Source organism: Peromyscus eremicus, chromosome 9 (assembly GCF_949786415.1).
Source record: "Peromyscus eremicus chromosome 9, PerEre_H2_v1, whole genome shotgun sequence".
NCBI lineage: Eukaryota > Metazoa > Chordata > Mammalia > Rodentia > Cricetidae > Peromyscus > Peromyscus eremicus.
The window spans coordinates 96,394,867-96,416,527 of NC_081425.1; the positions used below are offsets into that span (position 1 = coordinate 96,394,867).

General features: G+C 37.4%; 1 protein-coding gene across 1 annotated transcript in view; it reads right to left on the reverse strand.

Moving 5' to 3' along the window:
• Nucleotides 1-5,418: 5,418 nt before the first annotated feature.
• The window catches only part of Nrg3 (neuregulin 3), a 34,692-nt gene continuing 18,449 nt past the window's right edge, over nt 5,419-21,661 (reverse strand). Inside the window, exons 4-6 of the mRNA XM_059273143.1 lie at nt 15,639-15,766; nt 11,158-11,328; nt 5,419-6,010 (exon numbers count right to left, since the gene is read on the reverse strand). Coding sequence (XP_059129126.1) covers nt 5,503-6,010; nt 11,158-11,328; nt 15,639-15,766 — 807 coding nt within the window. The 3' untranslated portion in view covers nt 5,419-5,502. The remainder of the gene's footprint in view (nt 6,011-11,157; nt 11,329-15,638; nt 15,767-21,661) is intronic.

The window sequence follows — 21,661 nt, forward strand, 5'->3', positions numbered from 1 at the left end:
ATAGAATCCTTATAACTTGAAATCACAACACAACTAAAATTTAATGTCTTTGATTCAAATAGTTTAACATTTTACATTGTTTTATTGAATACTAAAAAAATTCAGACTTTATGAGCTCTTGAGCAAAACAAATTATAAACAGAAGAATCAGTGCTAGTCTGGATGGTATTGAAGAAGCATATTGGTATTGATTTGTCAAAACAGCAATCATAGACAAAAGCCAATAAGCACATACTGCTTTTTGGTACCCTCAAAGTTAGGATTATTTTGAAATTCAATGTCTAAGTTTCAACAGAGAATTTACTTAATTTTAGAGGGTTTATGTTAAAAAGTTGAGTTGTACCGGGGTAGTAGCAAACACCTATAATCAAATTCAGTAAGCTGAGGGAGAAGTTTGTGTGTTCACTGATAGCCTGAGCCACATGGCAGGGCCCTTTCTCAAGACAAAGGAATGTGAGATACAAATACTTGAGAGCACCTATCTATATACCTATATATCTATATATCTTTTACTTTTTGTAGCAAATGAGTCTGACTACTACTTCTATAACTAAAGGACATAGTCAAAGTCTCATGCCTGCTATGGAGAGGCATTGTTCTGTTTTTGATAAGCTCTCACATTTCCTTTAGGACAATCATGAAGCAAAGTTTGACACTTGAATCTCAAGCTTTAGAATCAGGTATTTCTTGGCTATCTTTTCTTCATCACCTGATCTTGGTAAGTTTACCTTAAACAATCCAATTACTCCATGGCATGTGCTGTTACAAATGCCAATCTTATTCAGAGATATATACATAGGTTCCAACTTTTTAAAGATTTTCTGAGATGGATCTTTAGGCATGAACTACTTACAGAATAATGTTGAATGAGTATATAAGTTGACCAGTCAAAATATGAATTAGATTAACTAGATAACAAGGTGGTTGACTGGAAAGAAAAAAATCAAAAATGAAGTAGACCATATACCTTATGTAACAGATGAGGTCAAGCGACTGCTCTTATCTGTAACTTAGAAGATTTCACAAAGATGTATGTCTAACTTATTTCCAACAATACAAGATTGTTTCTTTTCACACAGTTCTTTCATTGGCAACAATACACGTATAATCAATACAGGTATTTATGACAAACAACCATCAAAGGACAAGAAGCCTGCTCTCTATTTTACCAAGTCCCTGTGAGTATTCTGTTACTGATTTTACTGAGGTGTCCGACATTAGTGCTAGACCTCCTTGCCACAGCCACACACTCTGCCCTAAGTAGACTTCAGTTGTACCATAGGTCAAAAACATTGTTAGAAGTATACTTATTTTTTAAAAAGACCACATTTGTGATAGTTATACACTGTAGAGAGAGTAATCATTTATACCCATCATTTGTCATTTTTAAAAAGGAGTCTAATATATTTTAGTGTTGGGTTTTTGAATTTTTTTAATTCAAGGGTATTTCAGTTTGGTTAAGAAAGAGAAGAAACTGAAAACATCTGTCTGACAAAATGTTGCCATTTGGCTGGCCATGAAGGTTTCATGGCATTCCATGAGGTAATCACTTGGTATTTGTCAAATGAAGCAAAGATAAGGATACTCAAATAATCACTCCAATTTAATGTTCAAATATATATATATATATATATATATATATATATATATATATTGTGGGTGTATTCACAGTAGGAAACAAATTAGTAGATGTTAGAGAAGGAATGTCTTCCTTCACCCTCAGTATTTCTTTAAAAGGGAAAGAATGAAAAAAGGAAGAGATAAAGCTTATTTGAAAGCTTCATTTCCCAGGGAAAATTGAGTGTTTACAAAAGTGAGAATAGCCTAGAAACCTTGGACTGGTCTTGCTTGGAATGAGGACTAAATTTCTGAAGACAAGATACAAACAGCATAGACATGCTATCCATTGAAAACACTGTAGTGATGCTATACAATTGAATAATAATAAAAAGTATTCTTTTTATATATATAAAATGTTTCCCAGATACCAAAAGATCAAATAAAAATCCCTCCCCACCTGCTGTGTTCCTAGATATACTATATACTCAATTGAGAAAAGTATCTTAGCACTTAATCTCAGGTTCACAGGGCTGGAATCAGAGCTCACCCCACACCCTCACACTCACATTAGCACTCATGATTTCCTATAGCACCATATGACAAGATAGAGGTTTAGTGATGGCTGCAAGTGTTGAATGTATTCTGGTGGAGACCTGGCTACTGGCAGGCTCAGCGCTGGGCACCAGGGCCCTTCTATACTGTAGTTCTTATTCATCTCACAACTGAGGTGTGTTCTGAAGTCTGTATGGCCCTCTAGTCTTTTTGGTCTCTGTGTTATCTAACTACTTTATGAAGTCCTGAGAGCAGTACTGTTCTGTCTCTTCTCTTGATACTTAAAAAGTGATGTGTGATGAATTGACCTTAATTGATAGCAAGGTAGCTACTATGGTAGAGTCTGAAAGATAGTGTTTAATATACATAGGAAGAAAAAAATAACCTCAGATGCTAACTTTCCTACATCATTTCTACTCTACCTTAGTAACATAAGATTGGTCATATTGTGAACAACAGCACTGCACAATAGCTACCAGTAATTTAAAACAACAGTGTTTTATATTAAAAAAGACATACCAGGAAATGACTAAAATAAAAAAAAATGAGTTATATTCAGTCTCCAGTTAGGGATGAATGTGTAGCTTATTTAATTACAAATATCCAAATATTGGGTTCCATAATAAAGACAAGAGAAATGAAGCAAATTCAAAGGCATGATGTATAAATTATCATGTCCTTGTAAGCACATGAGTTTGAAGAACAAAGCAATGATGGCTCCAGGGATCTACCAGGTCAGGTTAATGTAAAAAGCCTCAGTGCTATCTGCACTTAGCACTTGTCAGCTGGTGATCTAAGATGTGCCCTTTGAGCTTAGACACTTTGTACTAGTGCTTCCTGTTTCTAAAGGAGACAAAGACCACAGAAACTGCCACAAGCAGCTCTTTCTATGAAGGATATTGTCTTGAGTGTTCAAAACAGTAGCAATGATTGTAAACTTTCCATAACATGGCCAGTAGATGTGCCTGATACTCATTGTCTTCAGAATGTGGGGGAAAGTTTTGTGGTATAATCATATGGTATGCAATCCTTCCTTTATTTAAATAAGATGTTGTATTGAGACTTGTTTCATTGATCTTACGTTTGGGGTATAAAGGATACATTAAAATAACCTCAGTTGCTCAGAATATCTGCCCTCCTAGGCAGATGAATGGATCCTTTAGATAAACAATAGGTAACATTTTAAGGAAAAAACAAAACATACCAACAAATGAAAAAAAAAAAAAACAAAAAAACAAAAAAACGATGTTGACCTCAATAGACCAGCATGGCCTCACAGTTGTTAATACTTGGAGTAAAAAACAACATATTGCTCCAGCAGATGCTCAACTTTCAGGGTCCTATAGACCTACAAACAACTTCTATAATTTTCTTAAATAGAAAATATTTTCAAGTGAAAATTAAGTTGAGCAAGAAGACATTAAAAATCCATAATTTTTGAAAGCACTAACAGTGTTACTGCTCTATTGAAAACAACCAAACTATATTGGCAACTAATTATGACACAAAACTTTTAACAGATAAAAGGTAGGTTTGCATCAATGTATTTTCAACATAGGAGACCTCAGATTCCTGTTAAGCAGCTTTGATTAGATTTTTAATGCTCTTCCTTTTCCCTGGATGGTATTCTATCTATTATCAATGAACATTCACAGATAACAATTTGCAATGTATTTAACAGAAATAACTTACCTCAAGTAAGAATTGTATGTTTTCTCTGCTTGAAACCAAGCTTTGAAATTTTAACCAAGCTTTCCCCAAACTACAGTAAAAGAAATCTTTTATGTACTTTCAAATACTGTGCCTTTTTATTTAAACAGTGTAAACATAACAACACCACCAATAATCAGATAAAGACTGGGTATGTGAACACTAGTTTCCTTGAATGCCCCATGAAAATAAGGGAAAATAAAACAGACACATTTTCAGGAGGTTTTCAGTTCACCTTAGCAGTGGTAAAAATATTGCTTTATTCCAAATGAACATACAACACAATTTACTGTTTGGGGGCATTGCTTGTGAACTGAATAGTCTGGGATTTGTGATTTTCAACAATTTATCCTTTCCATGTTAACCAGAGAAGCCAGTGCCTCTGTCTACACAGAGCAAACTTACTGTAAAATAGCAATGAGGTTGACAAGAAATAAAATGGTCAACTGTTAATTTGATAATTGGCTTATGTCAGTAATTTAAGTAAATGATTCAAAATAAACACATCCTCCATTAATTTGTTTTGTGATACTGATATCAATAAGCCAAAGACTGTCCTTTTCAATAATATTCACATCAGAAAATGGTGTAGACATTGTCAAGAGTTTTTATAAGACCCCACCATGCAAGTTACCTTGGTTCAAGAACTCGCTAACCCAAATTATAGTTAATGGAAAAATTTAAAGTGAAAAGATCTAAGAGGGAAAATTTCTTTTGAATATTAAATTCCCTGATGTTTCAGAACAAATTTTAGCAAGCTTTAATATGCACACACATGCACACACACACACACATGTACAAGGAACACATGTGCATACAGCATATGTGCTTGGGTGAGCAAGCCCACACACTCGCACACTCACACCTGTGCACACAGGTATACACACACACACACACACACACACACACACACACACACACACACACAAGCACACACACTGAGAGGTGCCCTTTCAGAGTTTCTAAACACTCTCGAAGAAAAACATTTTTATTAGCATGATTTTAGTGGCACAACGTTGTCTTTTTTTGTTTCTTTTCCTATAGTAATCTCACGCCTCCCTCTGAGGTTCTGTGCTTCCAAATGACAGAGAAAGATGGCACAGGAGAGTGGCTAAGGTTGCCCAGGTTACTCCTGTTTCCATCTACCTTCCTGTTCATGTTCCCCTGCCATTCTTTAAAAATCAAACACAAAGCACTACATTCCTTGACATGACATAAACTGTGGTGAGAGCATTGATGAGTAGAAATTTAGGGGTTGGAACTCAAGAGCCAAATGGCCAGGGCTACCTGCTCACTGGCACATCCACTCTTGGGATATAGCTCATCTCTTTGAAGCTAGTTGAACACCAGTTTCTTTTCCATACAGACACTGGCACTATGGGACCAGAGGTTGGAATTACCAAATCTTCCAAGAGCCAAAGAGGACGGTGTTGGGACTAACTGAAATTGGATACAGAATCCTCCCCAAAAGCTTTAGTGGTAAGCTTTATCCTTCCTGAAATGGTTCTTTCCCTTTAAAAAAATATTTTGTTAAAAAACACTATGATATGAGGGCGGCAGACTATTTGGTTTTTTTTCTAAGTAGATGCTCTTAAATTAATGCATATAAATAATTTGTATTTATTTTCCTCTCTTTCCTGTTGAGCAAAGCAGAGAACGCACAGATTCCTACATCTCGAGTCACTTGGTTAACACAGAGTCTCTTTGTAGTTCATTTCTTAAGACAAATTGTGCCTCTCGTTCTGATTTGGCTGTGGGACTCAAGGGAAGAAAGGCTGTGTTTTCACTCGCACTGTCCTCAGTCTCCACACTGGCCAGTTCATAGTCTTCTGACCGTCTGGCATCAGTCAGAATCCGGATCTGTTCCTGCACAGTCTCTAGTAATATCTTCACTTCCTGTTGTTCTTCTAGAAGACAGTCGCTGACTGGAATACTTGAATTGACAATGTCTGCAGAATAGGAGTTTTTGCACCATTTAATGCTTTTGACCTCAGAAATCCCTGGCATTTGCATGCAGGTTTCTTCTAGACCCACCGAAGGAATGATGGGCACAGAGTTGGCCCTTGGGGACGAATAGCCCACCAGGTCCTTTTGATCCAAGCTATTAAAATAGGGGTTTGTTTCTCTTGAAGGCAGTTGCATATTTATTGATGCGTTTTGTTGGGTTCTTAAGCCATTGGATGTATACCTGAAAAAGATAAACAGAGTCATATTCTGGTCCCCACTGTGCCTCTGAGAACCATACCATCCAAAAAGTACTTTCCACATGCACCGTCTCACTGACTTCTCACAGCAACCCCATGAGACGGACACTATGCTCCCACGGACAGAGAAGTAAATTGAAATTCAGATCAGTGAAGTGACTTGCCCAAGGTCACACAGAAAAATAAGTGACAGACTGAGACTCAAACCCAGATCTTCTTACTTTAAGTCCAGGGGTCTTTCAACACACCACAGCTGTATAGGCAGGTGGGATATAGTCTTCCTGACCTCTATCCTAGAATACAAAGTAAATGGGGATTGAGCACGTAAGTGTGGCCTTTTCCATCGTGACAAACAGGACATCACCATGGCATTACTTCACTCATAACTCATCCACTCTCTCAGCCCTGGGTCTGTCTGATCGACTGGTATGGTCACTATAATTGGGAGCCATCAAGAAACCCATTATTGACCATCAGGTCTTTCGGTCCTCAAGGCTTCTGCTTTACACAGGGAAGGTAAATCAAACTGCTGTTGGCAGTTTGCCCTGTGGACAGTTTGCCCTAGTGCTTGCTGGCCCATTTCTGAACCCGAGGACAAGAACAGGAATGCTTAATCCCTCTCCCTGCCCAGGGGGAATATGAAATGTATTCCTTATGACCCTCCCAATGCAGCAGTGCTCCTCGGTGTCCCTGTAGTGAAAGAGGGCACTGATGTTCAGCAATGGCTTGTTACAAATACAAGTGTTTCATTCCAAGTAACTCAAGGAGTCCAGGATCTGAGTTTTGAACTGCTTGAGTCTGGTGAGTTTCCTCCTTTGATCTTTCCAGTGTACGAGTGTGGATCAGGTGTATTAGACTTTACAGAAAAGTCTTGGGACTCTGTATGGTACATTTTGCTCTACTTCTTAGTGAGTTATATTAAAATAGTAAACATTAACATGTAAGCATAAGTCAAATATACTTAATTTTCATGTAGTAGATTTAATTGGCTTGGCTTATATTGTAACATAAGTAAAAGTTGTTTTTATATATGTAAAGAATAGTTGCAATGAAATGGATTGCATAGCTACAAAGAAGTCTCTGCTGTGAGCTCACAGTGGGAGCAGTTTCACCAGAATTGAGTAAAGAGAGGTAAATAGTAGTCATGTCTTTTCTCAGTGTATCCAGTATAGAGTTGGTCACCAATAAAATCTGATCTAATGAACATATTAATGAATGAATATATCTCCAAGGAAAGTACTCTTTTATAGCTCATTAAGTAATATCAGACATAACAGCTAACATTTGCACAGTGACTTGAAAAAGCACTTACTTTTCTAACTACCTCATAAAAAATTTTTAGTTTATTATTCTTATGTGATAAATTAGTAGAGAATTCCAAGGAGCATTCAAATGACCTGACCCAAGTTACACCTTTACATAAGCAACAGAATGAGGATTTAAAACCAAGCATCAAATTTGTCACTATAAAATTCAGAACTGGCTAATGAAGGGACATCCTAAGATAAACTAGATTATAAAATCCTTTTGGGTGCTTAATTGTATACAGCCATGCATAAGAAAATTCCTTATGAAATCTTACCCCTATGTCTTATATGCCAGAAAATAGGTCTGATCCATAAGTCAATTCCACCGAAATGAAAGAGCAAACTTCAGGCCCTCTTGTTTTGTTTTTGGAACCATACTTCCAGAATATATGAATATATATAAAATATGACTTTCAGATATTTACATACAGAAAAAAGCCAAGAAATGTGACTAAAATAATACTCTATCTACATCAATGTCATCAGGGTAGATCTACAGATAGAATGTAATAAGCTGTAATGTGATGGTGATACCAACAGATAAATTCTGTTTGGAAAATGTTGAATACCTTAGAGGATGTTTATAACTGATTGCTGTAATGATTCAGCAATGTGGCATGGCCAAACAAAACACAATTAATGCCAAACTTCAAATATCCACCTATTCAACCTGATACTGAATGAAGGACTTAAATGAGAGGGAGGAAATTAACTACCCTGTTTCATTTCCCAAATCAGCTACTGGACAAATAACTAGCAATAACGGAAATATAAACTCCTGCTACAGAGTAAAGATATCATTAAAGAATAGCTGTCCTCCAAGGTTTATTTAATTTTGAATAAGACACCACCACCATTATGTGATTTAGACTCTCAGACAAACAATGGTAAAAATCAGTGTAAAATAATCTTAGTGTATTGCAGTGTAATTCACACTACTTGGATACTTGGAGGATGGTGATGCTGTGAGGTTTAAATAAAACAGATGGGCCATCTTCTTGCACCAGAGGCAAGGGTGGCCCTTGCTTCCTCCCTGGGGTTGCTGTGAGAGGTTCCAGCTCTGACATTTCAGCAAATGCTTAAGTAGAATCTAAATTTCTAGATGGGAAGGTGAAATAGAAGCTAGTCAGAGTTCTGTATCACTGCAATCTCAACAACTCTTTGACAGTTTGATACTGATATCATTCATTAATCATTATATTATTTTGGACTGCCCTCTCTACCACCCTTCAAAGAAATCAGAGGCCACAAGCCTGTGAGTCAAGAAAGGCTGCAATAATTAGTGTCTTTTTGATTTGTCATAAGCCAGGAGTCAAGCCAAGGACTTAGTTTCCCTACTTAATTCTTAAGACTCAATTTCTGAGATGTATAGTAGTGTGTAGGTAGATAGTAGGTATATAGAACTGACCATCCATACAACTGGCTATTCCATTTTACATTGTCAGCCATTGGTGTGTTTTAGCACATCCATTTTCTGGGTTGTGTAGCTGATTTGGTCAGAAAGCTAATACACAATCTCACTTTTCTCATGGCCAATGCCACACTAAGCTGGCCATTTGAACTTTCCATCCTTGTGGTGTCCACCAATAATATCTTCAAAGAATATAAAAAGTAAGGTACATCAGGTTGCTAGCTAGATGATATGGGAACTCACTATGTTTTGGGTCATGACCAGTTTGAAGATGTTAACCTGACTTTTCTGAATCTATTTTATTTTATTAGCTTGTAATATATCAGTTAATTGGCCTGACACATACCAGTACAATGCTTCGTACATCATTAGCAAGGCTGGCACTGCCCAGAGCTCCAGTCAGAGAAAGGTATCCTCAATCTGCTATCTACCCCATTATAAAAGTCATGCTGCACTAGGGTAGGTCATGTGTTCAAGCTGGGCAGACTTTCCTACCCAGGAGAGAAGCCATATACATGAAGCCTAGTTAGCAGACAACAACCACATGCTTGGTAAACAGTAACAGATGGCTGATGGGTCTTGCAAATTCATTCACTCCCATTTCAGGCTAAGGACAGATTTGAAGAATGTTAGCTGTGAAATTCTATTACCAACCCTATTTCCAGTCCTAAGAGACAGTCAGTCCCCCAGAAGTGGAAAATAGCTGTTTTTAAGAACTGAAGATGAGATTACTCCCCAAGATTCATTGTGCTGAGGCAGAATGACTTACAGAGTTAACATTTATCAACATTGGGTGCATATGACACAGAGAAAATGTATGTGGACAGCCAGCTACAGAGATGATTGCCAATCTAGTGGTGACTGAGCCAACACAAAATTACAACCATGCTGACCCAGGAGGGAAAAGGCAAGGCAGGGAATGAACCCTTTGACCCCTGGAAGGTCTGTGAATGTGGGATTCCAACCACAACTTGACACACGTTCAGAGTCTTCTTGCATCAGGAACATTTGGGGTGAAAGCCACTGTGGCCAAGAAGGAAAAATATTACAGTACATGATGGGTTTTCTAGACACTCACACATTCTAATATTCACCGTAGGGAAAGAAAGTGTGTATACATTTACATACTCATGTAAATCACCATTGGTTACTGATAAAGTATTTACAGAGCCAATATAGGTACAGGCTAAATGGAAACCCCCTGTCACAGGAAAGGCCAAGCAAAATACCAACTGCTTCTGCATCACATATTTTGGACAATTTAGTTGTCAAACCGAATTTGCAGTCACACCCTAAATCTGGAGGAATGGTCCTTTTGGAATATCTCCAAAATTGCCAAGTATAGCCACAGGCTATTTATATCCCATCTCCTAAGATTCTTTCTTCTTAAAGAAACCTATGTCAAGCTTGATCAGTCAGGGCAACAGTCCATCTATTCCACATCTAGCAGAAAAGAGAAATGCAATGGCTCTGAGCTGCACATCCTACCTGCTATGGTCTCAGGACTGAAACAAACAATGTGAAGTAGTCACATGGACCAAAACTGCATAGAAACCCAGCCCAGCTCATTCAGAAAGTCAACTGCTAGACACAAGTAGAGCCCAACTCTGGAAATATCTAGAGTAAATCTAGATTCTTGAAATTAATGATAGCATTATGAGAATTATTATAGCAAAAACTGTTTCTGTGAATACCATGTGTCTGACCCAGGTTCTTAATACTTCCTTTTTGATATGGCCAATGGTATTTGGGAGGTTTAAATCCAAATAAAGCTTGAGCCCAGATGACAACTTTTTCTGAAATTGACACAAGTCATAAAGGACAGGGATCCAACTTTAATGATAACTTACTTATTCCATGTATGCTTGAGTTGTTTATACCAAGAGCATAGTTGTGACTAGAACCCATCTTGAATTCCCCTCACTATACCTTGAGCCCTATGGATGTTGGTGCTACCTAGAGGACATGATGCCTTTGTACTGTAGGCAATACAGTCATGGGGTCCAAAATCCCTGATACCGCCATAGCACAAATAATGAAGACATCTGAGTTCTGAGAATTTCTCTGTGACTTTCTTCTCTTAATATTTACCTAACCCCTACATTCAAGAATACTGGGTGGAAATAGATATCATATTTATGTTATAGGCTATATTTTAGAGTTTTGTTCATACTGTTGATCAGGAAGTTAAATGTATTTTTCTATATTACTGATGAAAGGTTAATTTAGTCATCCTAAGAAAGCTTTTCTTTAAAAAAAAACAGTTATATACTAACCTAGTGTCAAACTTCTTTTTTTCTTTTTTGACAGGGTGTCTCCCAAGTGCTGGGTTAAAGGCGTGTGCCTCCACCACCCAGTACTAGTGTCAAACGTCTAACAGTCTCCCTTGTAAGTCCCTTGCTTTAAGACCTACCCTTGGCAAGGTATCGTATCCTGGTCTGGGATCCTTGACTCTTCCAGTTGCTGATATGCTGGTCCTACAATCCCACCCAGTCTACTTCGGGGTGAAGGTGGTGTCCTTCTGAAGGTACTCCTGTGCAGCATCCCACTCCTCTGTCCTGGGCTGCAGCAAGAAGAAATACTCCTGCTAAGTTGGGGAAACAAAACCAAATCAACAAAGCAAAGAGATTATAATAACCTCTAAGAAATGTCTCAGACATTGAATTTATATTGCACATCCTTAAAGTTCTATGCTATGAATGTCAAATATATACTCAGATAAAATTAGAAGTAGCTTAATTCACTTACTCTTGGAGGTGCTGAGAACAAGAATTCCCTGTGTCTGGCTTTCTAGCTAAGACAGAAATGGGTTTAAGGGAGCCTTAGGATCCCAGTTCCCCTCCACCCTGATTTCCCAAGCCACAGTGGCTGTCTTCTAATTGGAATAAAAATGTACTTATTAGGCAGTGATGAGAACAAAACACAGGAAGCCCAGAGGGGATTTATGGCAGAATTTCCATTTCTTAGTGATAGGATAAACAGGCTTTACTTTAATTGACATTCTTTCTTTCAAATATGTGTTAAATTCTCAGTTTACCATGCCAGATTTTCATCAGTTGCCAGAAACTAGTTTTGCATTTGAGTTTGCTTTGAATATGCATCTGCTTAGATTTTCTTGGCTGTACAAATCCAGACTTCCCACATGACTGACCATTTGTAGAGGCCATCAAGGACAAAGGCATTAAGTGACTTAACAAAGTGAGCCCTTATATTAAAAGAACTGGATTCTATGAAGATAGATTGGCAAGTTGAAGTTGATCAAAGATTCCTTATTGATTCCTTTCTGCATCCTACTGAGTGAGTTGCCTGTGTTCAAACCCATGTGTTCCATGAGATTGCACGTCATGTAGTACAAACAGTTCTTCATAAGCATATAGTGAGCTCAAAATCTCATGCTGTACCCATGTCATCTGAAAAAAATCACTGCAACTGTAAAGGCCAGGATGAAAAATATTCAAAACTCAGCAGTGTACTCATGGGGGAAAGCCTCCCAAAGCAATTATACCCCTATCGTTCTACCATTTGGGTTTTGTTGCTTTTTCCATCAATATTATCATTATTCTTATTTTATAACTATAAAATGTGTTTAACAAAAAAAGGGGGGACTGGTATTAGGGAATTACTATGTAGCTCTGGCTAACAGGAAACTTGCTATGTAGACCAGGCTGGCCTTGAATTCAAAGAGATTCGCCTGTCTATGCTTCTTAAGTGCTGGGATTAAAGGCATGCACTGCCATGCCTGGTAAATTTTGCAAATATTTGCAAATATTTTTACTGGGAGTTTGAGAAATTGATACTTGAGTGCTCACAGCCATCTTGGTGGCTCTGTTAAGGTGGCAGGTCGACATTAACTTCTCAATTTTGTGCAGAGAGCAAATGATGTCAGTCATGATGTTTTAGTTGTTAGCCATGTCATCTGCTGTAGGTTGAATTCCCCAAATGCTAACAATATGGTCATCACATTTAATATTAGACAACATCTTTAAGGAGCTCTTGAACAGTGACTCTCTTCCTCTCTCTCTACTCTGTCTATTCATATATGAATTAGGATCCAGGGTATGGGGGCTTTTGCACCATAGTGAGCTGCATCTGGGTATAAATCTCAGATCTCTCTGCTGTTAGAAACATGATGCTAAGGAAGACAATTATGCCAGAATCTTGGAGGGAAATAAGAGTCTCTTTAACTTGGACCAGTTGAGGAGATTATAAGAGGCACGGTCAGTGGTCATTACTTGGGAGGAAAAGAGATGAAGCTACAAATGACATTCATGCACCTCAGGCCACTGACAATAGGAAGCCATCACTATCAAGGAGAAGAAGCACTTTCCAGAATAGAGGCAGCTTTGGAAGGACCAAGTCAGGTGGCAGGTTCTGTGGTCCCAGAAGACCAGAGTGGGGCATGACTGAGGCAGGGAATAGGATGACTATGATCTCATTTTCCCAGGCCTTCCATCCCTCACCTGTACCTCTGAAACACCAGAAGCCAGAGGACAGGAAGTCTGAAGGTCACCTGGTACATAAAGCTTTGCAGAGAAAGTGATTTGAATGAGAATGGGGGAGGGAACAGGCCAAAGCAAGGTATGTGTGTGGGCTCACATCAGAGATGAAAGAGTTCAAGTACACTAAGTGTCCTGTGTGAGGTCAACACATGTGAGGTACACAACATCATGTGTTCTATGCATTACTATGCCATAACTGGCAATACAAAGGCTTATCTGTGTCATTGGATGCTCTGGTCTCCCATCACTGTTGGCAACCTATATTGATGCCATTATGAGGAAGTTAGATTGCCAAAATATTATACAATAAAATGATATGCCTCAACAGTTTTTTAAACAGGTAGGGTTTTTACTAAACATTAGAAATAACAGTTTCAGATTAATAGCTTTGTTTCATAAATAAGGCATCCAAGGGAGTCATATTTTCAGTGCACAACAAGAAATTAATTATTCATAGCTTGCTGAACTGTCAAAACAAGGTCTACCAGTGTGAAGTAGTGACCCATCTTCAAAAGCAGTTGTAGACCTATTGATCAATCAGAGATTCAGGCCTTCTAACCCAGGGACATTCAGGAAATTATGGAGTGGTTGGAAGGATATATAAATCAGTATACAAGTTATCAATCATAAAGCTGTTTAGTCTATTGCATGTTTTAAAAAACAAAAGCTATGATGTATTAAACTATAATTTCAAGTTCTAAAAGCACTTCATAAATCAACCCTTCCCCATCTATCAACATACAAGCTATGTCAACAGATACTGCAATGTCATTGAACTAACAAAATAAAACAAAACAAAAAACAAAAGGAAGTGTCTTTAAAGACACCCTTATTTAATCTTGGAGTTCTAGAAACCACAATCAAAGCTGAGGATTGGAGACTGACAAAAACTAACTGGACACCAGTGGTGCTATAGTTCCAACATGGCAGAGCTATCATTTAAAAATATCGAATTCAAAATATTTTTTGCTATAACATTTTGAAGAATAATATTATACTATTTTACTTGACAGGGTAGATAACTACTATAATACATTCCAGAATAAGCAGAGGATGACACTGTTTTGGAGAAACTATTTGCCTTTTAAAAGGCTATCGATGTTGGACTTCATTTCTCTAATTAAGGCAGCTTCTATGAGGTCAAGCAGAGTAAAAGGCTGTTTTAACAGGAATTATCTAAACGCAAGTGATGACATACTGCAGACTTGCCAATAATAACTGATGCAAACTATTTCAATCCTAAGTTGAAGATACCGAAATTATTTTCTTTGTCAAATCCTTGGTACCCTAGAATCTGGCTACTAAAGAGGTATGAGAATAAACATCACCTTCCGCTGCTGGGGTTTAGTGGGCTCAATGTTAGAGTAACTGAAACTTTCATAGGAAATAGCCAGGAAATAGTCTTTCGAAGAGGAGAGCAGGAAGTCAGCTCTTCTGTTGTGCATTTCTATCTTGCTAATGTACAAAGTGAACATTATCATCTATTGCTAGAAACAATTGATGCAACTTTAAAAAGTTTACTATATATATAAAATATACACACATACATATGATTTGAAAATATTAAAAACTGCTCATCACTAAGGAAAAGAATGTTCAGTCTTTGGACAACTTTTACAAATTAAAGATATTCATTTTAGTACACAAAAACATGATGTATACTCTAGTATTAGTTCCAAATCCACCCTTCGGTTTGGACTATATATCACTGATTTTTAAAAATAGATTCCTCATGTATAACCCACAACCATGTGGATGAAAAGATGCTGGAGAACATGCCCAGCTTGAAAAATTTCCTGTGACGCATCAATTGACTATGTAGCTGGTCTTCACCTCCAAAGAAATAGTTTCTATGATCAGCTCACACACACACACACACACACACACACACACACACACACACACACACACACACACAAAGATGGCACTCCTCAGATAAGAGAATATCTTACAGGCCCAGAGAGGGTACTTTCCAGGATTTGTCTCTGGAAACTTCTCTTTTGTGAGGAACATTTGGAAAACTTGTCACATCAGCTGCCTGGAGGAGAATTAGACATTAGCTTTGCAACCAGGGACAAGGAAGACTAGGGGAAAAAATCAAACTTTTAATAGTTTTTCAGAGTGCAATTGCTTCATTCACTGGTCTGTGCCTGCAGCTCTGATGAAAGCTAGTAGTTCCTTTATGCTTTTGTAGAGAGAGTGATACTGCTGAGAAAAAAGTGAAGAATTTGCTTCCCGGCTATTGGCTGCCTGAACATCACCTCCACAGATAGCCTGTTACATGGAAGCAAGAACAATCACCTCTGTGGGACTTGTGGATCCTGTAGCCATCCTCTGGCATGTGTCAACTTCTACTGTGAACTCACCCACTCCCACCATGATTAACTAACAGTACCTGTGGTGCTTGACAAGTTGGCTTCCTCTGTCAGGAGAAGGGACCTCAGGGAATGACTGGGGACCCGCAAAACTTGACTCCATTATTTTCTCCAGTGCAGTCACAGGATGTCTGTCCGCCTTTGAATACTGTTGGAAATCACATGCAGAGTTGTGAGCAGTGGGTACATTATGAGAGGTGTGCTAGCAGCACAAGAGCTAGGCATTGAGAAATCCCAGAAGAATGACAGAAACACTATGCATTTCATCTCTCTCCTCTCTCTCTCTCTCTCTCTCTCTCTCTCTCTCTCTCTCTCTCTCTCTCTCTCTCTCTATCTATCTATCTATCTATCTCTCTCCGAAGTACAAGAAAGTAAACAGATATCAAGAAAGGAGAGCACTTATATTTTAACCAAAGAGCCCATTTCTAACCAATTGGTAGAAGCTGCTTAGAGTCTTATATTTACATAAATTCCAGGAATAACTTGGGAACAAAGAACTAGAGAAACATTATGACAACAAGGAAGGGTGAAAAAAGAGTCTAAAAGTAACATTTGGGATAGTACAGAAATTCCATCTATAAATCTCAGTTTAGACCACATGTAAAACTTAAGGGCATCTAATTTCAATTTGGCTTAAGGTTAGAGGTAAGAAGATGAGAAAAGATTAAGGAAAACAAGTATGATTTAATTTTCTTTATTTTGGTGCTGAGGATTGGACTAGGGACCTTGCACATGCTTTAGTATGGCATTATAGCCCTCAGTCCTAGAACACGACAAAAAATAAAACTGCCTCTCTGGTTGCTGAAAGTAAGGAGTTATGAATGCGATTCATTTTTGGTACTTGGTGGATACACATCACAATGACTAGGATATAAGAAATGTAAAGAAACCAGAAAGAAAGGGAAATGAAAGAAAACATTATTTATGCAACAGAAGCTATTGAAGCTGGTATATAACAAGACAGAATGGTACAATGGAGGGGAAAATTGCTGTGACGAATGTAAAAACCTCAATGAGTAGGAGAACTGATTTGCTAGATTTAAACATTAAAAGGCAAATTCACACACCAACAATACATTCAGCCATCCGACTTCTGAAGGAGCATGTTTACAACAGCAGAGGAAAGATCATGAGACAGTGGTGGTGCATGCCTGTAATCACAGTACTTGGTAAGATGAGACATGGGCCTGAAGAGTTTGAGGCCAGCCTGAGTGGCATAGTAAGACACAGTCTCAAAAACAAAACAAACAATAAAATAAAAATCATGCTAAATGGGTAAAGACATTACTTGGAAATTATGGGGATAAAAATGTATAAAAGCAATATCAAGTAAAATACAATTTTGTATTTCTACACAAAATTACTTTTAAAGATTGATATTTCATATGAAGAAAAACAAGTAATAAATATTTATAAATTTTTTCCACTTTAAAACAGCTTCAAAAGTACACAATACAGCTAATAGCACAGCATAAAACCCTGGAGGAATTTGGGCATGTTGACAGCTTTTATTACATGATAAACAAATACATGTAGCATTGTCTGAAGAAAAAGCATGGGATTCAGGAAGAGATAGTAAGGCTGCTGTTATTCAAGAAAATAGAGTAAATTTGCTGTCTAGTTTTGGGTTTTTTTAAGCCTAATTAAATAACTATATGTAAACAAAATCACAAATATATTAGAGAAATAGACTGGGTTAATTTTTAAAAGGTTTTCTCAATAACAAAAAATAACATAGATTTTCTTAACTTAATTATAATAGACTATTACGGAAGAGCATACTAAAGAGATTCTGTAAGTTAAGAGAATCTGTGTAGCAATGAACATAATTATGGGTAATGATAAAAGTATAAAATCAATGTCCCTTTCAGATTTGGATGAATGAACTTTTTGAATGAGGAAGTAGTTTATATGACTGATAATAATTTGCTCATAGCCTTAAGGGACAGAAATGCTTTTGACTAGGATGCAACATCCAGAAATTAAAGCAGGAAAATGTTTTTATTTAATAACCACAACCAATTAACTTAAGTTGAAAAAAAGAATTGTTAACAAACAAATGTCTAAATATAAGCCTGGAAAACTATTTGCTATCCCCACCTAGAAATATGTAGTATTGAAAAAAAACTACCCAGAACCCAAATGGAAAAATATGGAAGGTAGAATGTCCTTTTTCCTCAATTGCAATCAATTTGTAATAGATTTAGAAGGAAAATCAGAGGAACACCTTGAAGCAAAGATGAGCCAACTGTTCCTGAAGAATCTTAATTTTCTAGAGAAATCATTGTAAGTCAGCAACTTATTCATTTTGTAAAAGCAGTGTATTTCCAAGAGAGAATTTGAGCCATTAGTTCAGTCTGCTTGAATCCTAAGACGAGAGCTCTGTCCAACGTGCTGAATGAAATCCACTTATTAGCTGGTTTTGCTTATGGCTAGTATTTATAATGCATACTTTATTCAGGATATTGCTATATTACACTTGTTTAAAATTCATGACACTTGGTCCAGTAAGTACAAATTTCTTTTCATAATGCCATTTATAGAATGGTTTTCTCTCTTTGTATTTTATTTTAATAACTGAATTTAGCCCGCAATGCCTGCACTCTTCTGGTGAGAGGGGAGATGGAGAAAGGAGCATCTCTGCAAACGTATGGGCTGTCTTGCCTAGTGCACACAGCAATAAACAACAAAAGAGAGACTCTGTCTCAAAACAAGGTGAAAAGCAAGGACCAATACCTAAAATTGTCCTCCAGCCTCCACACATATCCCATAGCGTCCATACACATACAAGTACACACTTCATACAACACACACACATTTAAAACAAGATGATTTATTTGGTCCTGGTGTGGTGGCACGTGTGTTTAATCCCAGCACTCAGGAGATGTAGGCAGGAGGATCTCTGAGTTTGAAGCCAGCATGGCCTACACACTGGGTGACCCAGACCAAAAAGAAATGACCTATTTAATTGTACACCTATTCTTCAATCTGTTATGCCCATTCTATTTAATAAAATCTACATGTTCTACTGAAAAACAAGAAGAAAATAACGGGATAGTTTGCAGGGAAAAAGTAAGCAACAAAACTCATGTCAGATGTTAGAATGATTTTAAAAATAGCAAGCAGTGGATCTATTGGAAGAGGAAGACAATATATAAAGATGGATTGTACACTGGCTAGGGAACCTCAGTTAAGAAGATGACCCCAAAAGATTGGCTTCTTGAGAAAGCCTGTGATACATTTTCTTGACTGATGATTTATGTGAGAGGACATAGTTCACTATGGACACTGTCTTTGGGTTGCTGGTCCTGAGTTGTATAAGAAAGCAGGCTCAGATAGTCATGAGGAACAAGCCAGTAAGCTGTGTTCCTCCATGGCTTCTTCAGCAGTACCTGCCTCCAGGTTCCTGCCTGTTTGAGCTCCTGCCCTCACTATATTTTAAAATGAACTGTGATGTGGACATATAAGGGAAATAAACTCTTTATTCCACAAGCTGCTTTTGGTCATGGTGTTTTATTGCAGCAAAGAAACTCCAATTAAGACATTAATAACTAATATTTGAATAAAAGAATATGTATTCATCTAGCCCTAACTTTCAAAGAAAGGAGGTTTCTTAGTCACTGTTCTATTGCTGTGAAGAGACACCATGACCAAGGAAATTTATAAAAGAAAGCATTTAGTTGGGGGCTTGACTAAACTTTTACAAGGTTAGTTTATTATCATCATGGCAGGAAGCATGGTGGCATGCATGCAGATGTTCAAACAGTAGACTGGAACAGTATGCCTGATCTGTAAGCAGAGAAAGAGAGAACCTGGGGCTGGAATGGGCTTTTGAAATCTCAAAGTTCATCCCCAGTGGCATGCTTCCTCCAAAAAGACCATACCTACTCCAATAAGGCCATATCTTCAAATCCTTCTAATCCTTTCAAATAGTTAAACTCCCTGGTTAGTAAGCACTCAAATATATGAGCCAATGGTGGCCATTCTTACTCAAACCAACACAAGGCAGTACTTGGCAACCACTATATCACCTTGTGATTCATTATTTTTCAATAAATTTTGAGATTGTGGAAAGATACATGTATGTTAATTTATATCTCTATCATAAGTTATCAACAAAAATAAGAGACTATTCTCACTACACCAGTGAGCATGGGAAAAATACAAAGACATTCTCTAGCAATTCAGTATTTCCAAATTTCATAACTTAGTGAAAGTAACCAACTTCTTCAAAGATAAAAACTCTCAAATTGTACAGAGGAAAATAGTGTAACAATGAAAGTCTTAGACTTGTTAAGGAAATGAAGTTATATTAATATCATTAATAACATTTAAGTGTCTGGAAGTCCTGTGAAGTAATGCTGACTCTGAGAAGAGGAGCACATCTTACAGGTATGTCACAGTGCATCTCTGGGAGGTGGAGATGGAGCAGGAATACAGCCTTAAGCAGCTTTGGAAACAAGGGGGTCCTAAACATTAAAGTGAGAACTGCACATAAGCACTATTTAGATGTCAAACATATGAAACGGGTACAATATGAACTTCTGATCCTACTGATATTTGTCCTATGGAAGAAAAAATATGTACATGGATGGGGGTAGTGAAGCCAAGTTTTTTCCTAGTACATTGGGTGGGGACTAGACAAAAGGTAGTGATTGATTGGTATTAAGGGAGACATCAATGTGAGGTAATGTGTAGCCAAATTTAGGTACAGATGGTTACATTAAAAAATTGTAGTTGTGTGTTTGTCTGTGGTCTGTTTGCCAAGAGGGCCTGTAAGCAAAACCATTTCATTGCCAAGAAGTACTTGTAGCTAGCAGATCTTGTTTTGAACAGCATTCTGTAATTAAAGGTATGTTATTAGGGGAAAAAAGCCTGATTCTATGATTAGGCCAGATTATCTACAGAATAAGCCTGAAATATCCTGCAGTACTCAACACAAACACTTCAAAAACCTCATCAGTTGACAGTATCCAAATGACATAGGCAACTGAACTACTGGACAAAGCTAAAACAGCCTAAAATCACATTGAAATGGGCACGTAAAACCTGATTTTGGTAAAAACACACAAGCAAAAATCTCACCTTGTCATTTGAGTTTATCAGGTAAATAAAGTCAAAAGAAAAAATCCTATCCTCCCTGTCTTCACTCTGTGCCTGTCTCCATTATTTTGGGGTTACCTGCTTATCTCTGCACATGTTAATTATTCAAGGAGTGTTTGTTTAACTTACTTAACCTTACTCCGAGGCTAAAGGCACAGGGATAAATCACTGTCTTAATCCTGCAGTCACCTTGGACTTCACAAGCAGAAGAACCCATAGGACAGACCCTTCTTTTGCACATGCAGGTCCTTACCCACGAGGGCAAGGTTATGCCCTGGACAATATGTAATCCTATCAAACACTGAGAGCCATGACAGCAATAAGACTTCTTTGGATCACCTTGTGGAACCAGAATTGACACAACAGTCCTAAAGGCTATACCAGAACCAGGACCACTTATCCATGTTCTTGCATAATTTCTCTTTTGAATTTAATCTTAAAGTTCATACCTGTACCTCCATGGTTAATGTAGGATAACTGGGTTCATTTATTCATTTAGCAATATAGCTAGATTAAATAAATTCCCCTTTTTACTTTTTTCACCCATCTCTTTAATTAGCATATTGAATAGGGTGGCCATGCCAAGCTTATCCTGGTTTCTGGAGGACATAATTTCCCCTAAAAAATCTCTGATAATAATATTTAACTCTTTGCATTATAAATCCAAGTATAAAATAGCTGTTTATGGGTTGGTATAGAGAATATAGAATAAATAAGAGTGGATGAGAAGAAACCAAACCGTGTTCAGAATATCCAAATGACTCATGCAGGTTTTGTACAATCAGGAAAAAATATACCTTCTTATTCATTATGTGTGAGCTATATGACCACTTTCATATTCTATAAAGAAGACGGGGAGAAAGGAGTATCTGAATAGTGAAAGAACTTGAAAAACACAACCTCAGAAACACAGCAGAGTAACATCAGTGCTGACTCATCA